The following is a 10,192-nucleotide window of genomic DNA, read 5'->3' on the forward strand; positions in this document are numbered from 1 at the left end:
TGCTAGATATTTATCGATATTAAAAAATGGGTTCTTATGTCACAAAGTAGCTTGAGATTGTTTGAAGTCACTGTATAGTTTTCCCAATGCTCATTCAGAGCTTATTCTCTTCTTTCTATTCAAGTCTGGATGTGGCTCATTGTCCATCCACGGTATCTGTCACAGATATAATTTGAATAATAAGCGTTTTTAAATCCATTAGTTTTTTTCTTGTTTAGAGATCAAATTGATCTTGTTTGAGTGGTTGTACATCTCTCATTAGAGAGCACATGATGGGGTACCCCACTGCTGAAGGAATGAATGATATAAGCATTTAAAAGAGGAAGAAACAAGGACTGAAAACCAGCATGAATTCATTAAGAACAGGTCATGCCATACTAACTGCATATCCTTTTATTAAAACAAGATTTTTAGACTAGCAAATCAAAGAAATACCATTGAATTTTCTGTGTCTGGATTTTCAGCAAAGCCTTTCAAAATTATCTTTGCAAAGTAGAGAATTATAAATTGTGTTGTTCTTATTGTTGCTCAGTCATTTCTGATTCTTTGTGATGCCATTTTAGGGTTTTCTTGGCAAAAAATATTAGAGTGGAGAAAAACAGAGACAAACAGGTAAAACAACCATCCTAAGGTCACATAACAAATGTCTGAGGCCAGATTTGAACTTGGGAAGAAGATGAGTCTTCTTGGCTCTAAGCCCAGTGCTCTATTTACTGCAACATCGGCTGCCCCATTATAAATGGTGTAATAGTACAATTAGATGGGCTCATATTTGGACGGTCAAGCCAATCCAAAGAATATGGTTAATGAATTAATGTTTACTTGAGAGATACCTCAAGTCAAGAATCCCTGGTCCTGTTCTGTTATTTTCATCAGTGACCTAGATGAAGGAAATATAGTGGCTTGATTATGAACTGTGAAAGGGACATTATTTTTGTACTTTAAAACCTAGTAACAATAGTTAGCAAGGGAAAATGTTAAGCTGTAGATCTGAGTTCAAAATCAACTATGTAAGTAAAAGGGGGTAGGGGAGAAATATAGCTCTAGGAAACCTTTCATGTGAAAAAGACTTAATAAACTTTCAGCTCAAGACAGTTAACTGAGGGATAAAACCTAATAACAATAGTTAGCAAGGGAAAATGTTAAGCTGTAGGTCTGAGTTCAAAATCAACTATATAAGTAAAAGGGGGTAGGGGAGAAATATAGCTCTAGAAAATCTTTCATGTGAAAAAGACTTAATAAACTTTCAGCTCAAGACAGTTAACTGAGGGATATGGTAGCCATAAAGGTCAAATGCTTTCTTTAAGTACATCACTAGAACTTCAGTGTCCATAGAGAAATTATAAACATGTGAGCTATTGGGTCTAATTTGGTTTACTTTATCAAGCTACTTTATCAAGCAGATTTAAAGCCATGTTAGCAACTGAGCCCTTAAAAAAATCAATGGAAGGAGCTTAAGATGTTTAACCCACAAAAAATGGGAAAAGATGAATGGGTTAAAGAGTTGTCATATAAAAGAGGAACAAGATTTGTTCTGATTGGGCCCAAAGACTGAACGCCAAATGGTGAGAAATTACAATAGTAGATTTAAGTTCAATGTAAGGAGGAAAAAACCTTCCTAAAAATTAGAACAACAGCCCCAAAATGGAGTGGGCTTTTTTGGAGTGGTGGTGAGCTCCCCACTGCTGAACATATTCCATTGGAGGCAGTATAACAACTTGTTAGTAATGTCATGGAACACATTGATACTCTAGGGAAGATTAGAGGTTCTCAAAGATCTCTATTAACTCTCCAGTTCTATGCTTGGGTCCCAGCAGCGAGCTAGTCTTCTCTTTGTCAGCACACATTCCATTTTTGCCCTCTTTTCAAGCCTAAAACTAATTAATGAGCCTGAAAGTGGAAGCATCTAGAAAAAAAGGAGAAAATTCTCTCCCCTAAGCAGAGGGACACCTCACATGGCTTAATTATACTGCTCAAATGCAAAGGAATTGAAAGAAGGGACTGCTGTGCAGAAGACAACCTGTACCTGGTGATCAAGTATAATCAGTTTGCAGGGCAAGAAAATTTCAGGCTCTTAGGAGATGCTGGGAGGTCGGGGCTCTAATTAGTTGTATTCCTGCCTGCTTCCCTTATTTGACTAATCCAGAAGCCAGTAATCACATACTGTGGAATTGGCAGTCTGTTTAGTGGGGATGAGATGGGAGAGGGCAGATTCATTTTGAGAATTATAGTCATGAGTACGACAGGGCAATTTCAGTGACTTCCAGGGGTTACGGGTCGTCAGCACTGAAGCGTGAAATCCCTTCTGTGTTTCTTTGCCTGTGTTGTGGCCCCAGGCCAGCTACTACATTTCACCACTTAATGCATTTTAATATGTTAAAGGAGTAGAGCCAGGTAATGTTCCTGCCTGGTTCCTAGTAGTCATTGAAATTAATTGCACAATTAGATCTATGCACAAAACCATTTTTCCATAAAAAGGGATGGGGGTCCCTGAGGTTTCAGTGGTAAAAATCTGTGTCATCTCTATAAAGCACACAAATAATAGAAATATTACTGCTCTTTGTGACTAGAATGACAGCACCATTATTAGGTTAAAAAAGATTTTGAAACTTTTTTAAATTAAAGGAGTTTTTTTTTAATTTTTCCAAAATAAATGTTACTAATTCCTAAAATAATAAATGTTAGAACAACATTGACTCAATAAATAGCCATCCACCCAGGAAAAGAATTTTTTTTCCTGGGTGAATAATAAAGAATGTTCAGTTTAATGTGATGAACCAAATCACTTCCAATAGAGTAGTAATGAATTGAACCAACTATACCCAGTGAAAGAAGTCTGGGAAATGAGTATGAACCACTACATAGAATTCCCAATCCCTCTGTTTTTGTCCATCTGCATTTTTTATTTCCTTCACAGGTTAATTGTACATTATTTCAAAGTCCGATTCTTCTTGTGCAGCAAAATAACTGTTTGGACATGTATACATATATTGTATTTAACATATACTTTAACATATTTAACATGTATTGGTCTACCTGCCATCTGAGGGAGGGAGTGGAGGGAAGGAGGGAAAAAGTTGGAACAAAAGGTTTTGCAATTGTCAATGCTGAAAAATTACCCATGCATCTATCTAGTAAATAAAAAGCTATAATAATAATTATAATAATAATAATAATAAGAGTGTTTAGTTTATACACCAATTTGTAGCCTCCCCATTAAGGGTTCTTAACCTTTGGTTTTATACCACAAAGCCTATATACCCCCTTTCAAATTTTTTTTCAAAATTCATAATTAAAGGAATTCTAAATTGCATTTAGAAGCTTCTCAACGTAAAGATGCTTTTTTCCTATCCAAGTAAATGAATTCCTGGAATTCAAGCTTTGGACACCTTAGTGGTAGATAATACCCAGATAAAGAACTCCTACTGTAATGGGAAGCATGGGATTGGTAGAGGTTTGTTTTGTTTTGTTTTGTTTGCTGAGGCAATTGGGGTTAAGTGATTTACTTCGGGGCTAGTGCTCTATCCACTGCACCACCTAGCTACCCCTAGTAGACTTTTTTATTTAAATTGAGCTCATAGAATTATGTTTATTTTATATGTCATATCTAAAGAATGCTTTTTGTATGTATGTGTGTATGTGGCCATGCTTATTATAATCTTATCTTTTTGGGTGGCTATAATAATAATTGAGTTCAATAGACATTTGCTAAGTATCTCCTACCTGTAAGGGGCTATGCTCAGTCCTCAAAATACAAGAAACAAATGAGAAATAAATAAGAAAACAGTTATTTGACATAAGGGACTTACTTTCAGCTGGAAAGTCTTCCTCAAGAAAAATAACGTAGTTTTAAAAAGTTCCAGATATGTGCAACTCACTATCTATCTTCTGACAAGTCAACTTCTTCTGAGCCTTGGTTTATTTATCTCTTGCCTTCAGTTTCCATATCTATAAAATAGGATAATATCTCTTGTTCTATCTGTCTAATCTGTATATGAGAAGAAAAGCTTGAAGTGTGAAAGGAATTCTCAATTAGAATGAAAAATGAATGGGAATTATATCTCTGAGGGGAGAGATTGATAAGAAGGAAACAGGCATTTATCAAGTCCCTATTATGTGTGAGACACTGTACTAAGCATTTTTTAAAATATCTCATTTGATCCTCATAAAATCCTGGAAGTTAGATACCAGAGCCATAACTAAAAACTGAGTGGTTTGGTGAACAAGGGATGGTTTTATTGTCTTTTACAAAGCCAACAAGATGTGTGTGTGTATTTTTATCTAGCTATTTATTTGTTTACTTATTTATGATCCAGGCCATGTCTACTGATGAAAAGGTCTGAAACTCAGCCATTTAACAACTCACCTAAAATGGGGTTCAGTCTGTCTCTCTCCTGTATGACTCCCCTCCAAAGGTTCCTGAGGACTCTCATGGGTCAGCCTTTTCTGATGCATAAAGGCAAACCAGAATAACTTCTCTTCTTTTTTCCCCATTGGCTTTTTTCTAAATGTTCTCTTGTTGATTTTTTTCTTTGGATCTTCCAATCATCTCCAATCCACTGCCTCACCCCATTGAACCCTTCTCTTACAGCAAAGAAAAACAGTTTAGTAAAGACCACACCAGCAAAGTGTGACCTCTTTAGTACTTCTTTCTAAGATATAAATGGCCCCTATCACAACCCAGGACGTGGATCTCAGAACTACTCATTAGTAAGAGGCAGCATGATGTAGTAGGTAAAAAGTCAATCTCATAGCCAGTAAGAACTGAGTTCAAGTCCCTCTGCTGACCCTTTGTGACACTGGACAAATCTCGAAGCTCTCAGCAACTCTCAGACAATAAATTATAGAGAAGGTACTGACATTTGATGGTAGAAGGAACTTATTTAATGGGAAGTTCCCTATTATGAAAGTAAACACAGGTCTAGTCTCCTATCCTGACCATTTATTATATTGGTTGGGATGTTCCCCCATTAAAAAGAAGAATGAATCAAGTCACAAATACATAGTTTGTTTGTACATATTATTTGTTTATTGCCCAGCAATTGTTCAGATTGTTTTTGTTTTTGTTTTTGAGGGTAGGGTGGGAGTTGAGGCATAGAGGGGGTAGTTGTGATTTTTATTTTTATTTTGCCCCATCATTTTCAAATCTATAATTGAGGGGGAAAGTATGAGGATAAATTTTTTTTTGTACTTTTCAACATCACAGCTCCATTGCAGCACTTTGTATCTGGGTCTTTTCCACGTGCTAACATAAAACAAAACAGATATCACAATACTCTCTAAGGATCTCAAGTCAACTGCCCTAAAGATTTGATGCTGATTAATGATGATTTTATATGAAGCCCCACTTCCTATTTAAAAATTAACCAGTAATTTTTTTTAAAAGCTACCTTTGTGAGTTTGTCGATAGAATGTGATTGTAAATAGACTATAAGCTTCTTGAGGGCAAGAACTGTCTTTTACCTTTCTTTGTCTCTCCAGTGCTTAGGACAGTTCCTGGCACATAGTTGCTACTTAACTAATGTTTATTGGCTCAGGAGTACCCTCCTTAACTGAAGGACAAAATCCAGAGCAGAAGCATTCCTTATCATCTTCTCCAGCAGCTAGGGGGCCAGGTAGATAAGATTTGTGGACAGAAGTTTAAAGGTAACCTCAGACAATGTGTAATTCAGGACAAATCCCTTTTGCTTTTGTTTGCTTCGGCTTCTCTCTCTGTAGAAATAGTAATAGAACCTACCTTTCAAAGTTATTGTGAGGATCAAATGAGATAATATTTGCAAAGGACATTGAAAATATTAAAACTATATAAATACTATGTAAATATAAATAGTATATAAATACCAGCTATGATAATTAAGGATGGTGATGGTGGTATAATGATGATGATGATGATGATGGTAATAATGATCATGATGATGATGATTGATGTTATTGCACAGAGTCCAGCAACTAGCTTTTGCTAGTTATGTCCTCCAATCTCATGGTAACTATATACACATATATGTATATGTATGTATATCTATCTATAAATAGATAGATAGATATGGCTAACACATGACAATATTAGCCCATATTTCTGGACACTCTCCCAGGAGACCCGATGACCCTCGTTTTTCATCTTCCTGAAATACCATTTGCTCACAGAAACAAGAGAGGACTTGTAAAAAGTATCCTGAGGGAAGTAAAAAGAACCCTGCCTCATGTCAGAGGACATAGTTTCCCATCCTAACTACCTGTGTGACCCCTCAGTTTCATTAGCCATAAAATTGGGGGAGCAGTCTTCAGTTGGTTCTCAGGAGGGTCCTTCTACCTCTGCATCTATGATCCTAGGGAAAAAATATAAGCTTTTGAGTATTTCTACAGCTTAGGTAGAAGGACTTTTTTCCTTTCCCATATTGGGTGGTGAGATTGATGGACTCCAATTAAGTCTCTAATCTGGCATAACCGTCTTAACTAAAATTGGAGCTGGCTGTCATACGGCTGACAGTTTTTTCCTTGCTGTTTCCCCAGGACCAATACAAGTTCTGCTATGAAGTCGCTTTAGAATACTTGAATTCTGGCTGATGGAGAAAGATGCCCTGCAGACCCTCACGCCCTCCCGGGAACCGCAAAGCCCCATGATGTTTGTGTATATGAGATGAAGACTTCTCAGTGTCATGCTTATTTTGCTTTGTATAATTGGCTCTTTTTAAGAGTCTGAGAAAGTGTTTATAAACCCGCCTGCACTGCCTACTTTCCACCATACTGCTGCTGCCTGACAGAAACACAAAACACACTCTCTGTGGTCGTCGGATACTGTGTTCGTAATCATCGTCTTGAAAGAGCAGCCTAGACATCTGGTAAATTAAAAGAGCACAATTATATTCTTATGAAGGAATTTGTCCCTTTGAGGTTTAATTTTGTTGCCTGTGATCCTTTGTTATTGTCACAGCTAAGTGTATATTTTTGTTCTGTGGAGAATGTTGTCTGGCATTTATGATAATATATGATTTTAGTTAATATTTGTATTTTAACACATACATAACAGAAAGTATAAGTAGCTTACCTGAACTAACAGACAAAGAACTCATAACAAACCCTGCTAACTTTCTGGAGTGGTAGTTTCTCTCTGATCAATAATGTTTCAAGGAGGAACAACTTGACAGGAATTCACTCTGAAAAGGTCAAACCAGATGACCGGGTGAAATAGATCCAAAGCTTTTTCATTTGTTTATATTGTAAATATTTTTTTTGATTTCATCAAATTATTTATTCATTAAAAGAAATTTTTTGTGAAGCACAGTGAGTGACAATCATTTTTATTAAGCCCTGGAAATGCTTTATTTACTGTATGATAATGTAAACATTTGTTATCTTGTATGGATTCTCAGCTCAATAAATGATGGCACATGGCAGATTTGTGTTGGATTTCTGGTACACCAGGACATGGATGGGCTGAAGCAGCAGTTATTTAGCTCTGAATTTCACCTTTTGGAACTTTCAGAGGAAGCACCATTGCCAAATCTCTAGAGACCCATGAGAAACTGAGATATTCTATCCTGGAAGGGGTTGGGAGGCAGAGGGGCAGAGAGTGTGTTTGCTGAGAGACACTGGTTTGGACTTTTATCATTAAGAAGTCTGTGCTTCATCTACCCCCGATTCTCATGGAAGGCAAAGCACAAAAAGGTCACCAAAAAGATGAGTTGCTGAGCTGGAACTGGCTAGCTACTCCGGCAGAAAGCTGGCCCCTGATTCTGAGAGTCAAGATACTCATCTCTTCCGTTCCCTGAATGACCTTTAACAATTTCTCAGCTTGCTTCAGTTTCCCCCTCTGCAGATTGGGATTGATCTCCCCCCCTCCTTGCCTCATTCACTCGATAATGAGAGCATGAAAATTAAAATGGATGAGTAGTAAAGAAGATTAGAAGATGCTTGAGTATTATATGTATTCTTTAGCTGCATTTTTTGGTATAATAAGTAATCTGTAAAAAAAGAATGGCAGTATGATTCACACACATCCATCAGAATACATACATACACACACACACACACACACTCACACATGCATGCATATACACATTCTTTAGGGTAAATGGCCTTAAAAAAAATTCTACTTTTACACAATGACTACAGTCCTGCTTCCATTACATAAAATGGTTTTTACTATTTATAAGAAAGCCATAATAGACATATTGTCACTAATTTCCATAGTGTTTGGGGGATTTTTTTTTTTTTTGCAAAAATGATTTAAGAGTAATAAGAAACTCTCCATCTCAGATACTCCCTACCCCTACCCTTGGGCTGTAGAATTAACATACCCCAGCCCTTTAGCCACAGGATTAGTAAATCTATGGTAGAAGCTGGATAAAGTGACTCTTTCATACTGTAACTTTACTGTATTCCCTTAGAATTCAGACCTCTTTGTAATAGTATTATTATATTCCTTTCAATAAATTTTGCCCTTTGACAAGGGGGAAAAAAAAGAAACTCCATCTGGGAAATCCCTAAGGATACTTTGTAGACTAAAAGAGGATTGCTTAGGTTAGATAGAATCCCGCAGTGACTCTTTCAGTTCTACTTCTAAGTGTAAAAGCTAGTCCCAAGATCTCCGAACAACCCAGTGCTTCCTTTAGGGTTGAGTAAAGCTTCTTATTCCTCCAGCTAAAGCTGCTGAAGCACCCATCCAGTCTGTTGCTCCTTAAGTCTCAGAACTGTCAGAGAACAGACAGAAGGTCTGTCTTTTCAAGATGGTTAGAACCCTAGAAGCCACCAGAGTAAGTATAAATTGGCAGAATGAATGGCTTAAATGTGCCCTGTTCTTCAAGGTTCGTGAAGAGAATGGACTCTTGGCAATCCTTTTTGCTTAGTCTCTAAGAGATTGCTTGAAGAAAAACATTGAAGGCTGAAAGGTTTGTCTGGACTCCTCTGAAGAATTTTCCACAAGGATTTAAAATTGCGGATCGACACGTGGGGTAAAATCAGCCAGTAAACATTTATAAAGCACCTACTATGTGCCAGGCACTGTGAAAAGTGCTAGGGATACAAAGAAAGACAAAAGATAACCCCTGCTTTTGAGGAGTTTGCCAGATAGAATGCAAATAACTATAATAAGATACAGACAGAATAAAAAATAAGGAAAAGAGAGAAGGTAATAGAATTGAGAGATCAGGAAAAGTTTCCTGTAGAAAGTAGACTTTTATCTGGTTTTTGAATGAACTTAAGCAAGCCAGAATAGGAACATAAGGAGCAAGAGAATTCCAAGCTCAAGAAGAACCAGTAAAAATATGTATTGTAGAAAAAAATTATGTATAGCAAAAATGAAGATGAGTGGACCCTAAGTTAGAGTGGATGGTGTGTTATGTGCTTTTTTTTGGTAATGGGAAATGGTTGCCTTCATATAAGATAATGACCCTTTCTGAACTTTAATCTCTTGATCTTTCATTTTTCTTCCTCCTTCTCCTACAAGAATAGAAGATCATAATCCAGATCTAGAAATGACCACGAAATATACCTACTCCAATCCCTTCCTTAAAATGTTCCTTGACCTACAAGGTCAAACTGGTAGCAAGTGACAGGGCTAGAACTCAAACTCAGGTCCAAGTTCAGTGTTTTTCCTTTAACTATACCAAATAATTGACCATTTAAGAATGCTTGGGTCTAAGCTAGAAATGTTTTCCCTCTCATTTAAAAGGTGGCCAAAAAAAATCATAAATTGTAAATTCCTTAGAATTCAGTGTCAACAATGATGTTTTGGGGGTTCCATTTTGGAGCTGTCCTTTATAAAATCACTGCTTTTTTGTGCTGAATTGAAGATAAAGATGATAATAACACTCCGTAATGTTCCCCATTATTGACTGCCTCATTTGTAAATCAAGGTCAGTCAGTGTGACATATCTGAAGGACCGTCCAAATGCAGGTTAAAATTAATTTATGACCTAATAGATATTTTATGGAATGGTCACAGCTCAGACAGCTAAAGTGTCAGAAGTGGGATCTGAATCCATAGCTTCTTGATTTCAAGTTCACCATTTGTTTCATTATTTAATCAACTAACACTAGTAACACCAGGACAGGTCCTAATTGACAGCTCAGCCACAGTGACTTTAGTAGAAAAAAGGAAATGGAATGTTCTTCCCTTCCCTTATTTTGATGAGATGGTCACCATTTCTTAGACTCCATTAGAAGAAAGATTTTAGGTACAGCTCTGGTATGG

The 10,192-nt window shown here is 36.8% G+C and overlaps 1 protein-coding gene across 8 annotated transcripts in view; it reads left to right on the plus strand.

Annotated features, from left to right (window-relative positions):
- PTPRM (protein tyrosine phosphatase receptor type M) overlaps window positions 1-7,394 on the plus strand; it is a 936,902-nt gene extending 929,508 nt beyond the window's left edge. For all 8 annotated transcript variants that reach the window (XM_031953603.1, XM_031953648.1, XM_031953697.1 and 5 more), the window contains one exon: window positions 6,511-7,394. In XM_031953603.1, the coding sequence (XP_031809463.1) occupies window positions 6,511-6,564 (54 nt within the window). In that variant the 3' untranslated portion in view covers window positions 6,565-7,394. The remainder of the gene's footprint in view (window positions 1-6,510) is intronic.
- Window positions 7,395-10,192: the final 2,798 nt, after the last annotated feature.

Source organism: Sarcophilus harrisii, chromosome 1, assembly GCF_902635505.1.
Source record: "Sarcophilus harrisii chromosome 1, mSarHar1.11, whole genome shotgun sequence".
Lineage (NCBI taxonomy): Eukaryota > Metazoa > Chordata > Mammalia > Dasyuromorphia > Dasyuridae > Sarcophilus > Sarcophilus harrisii.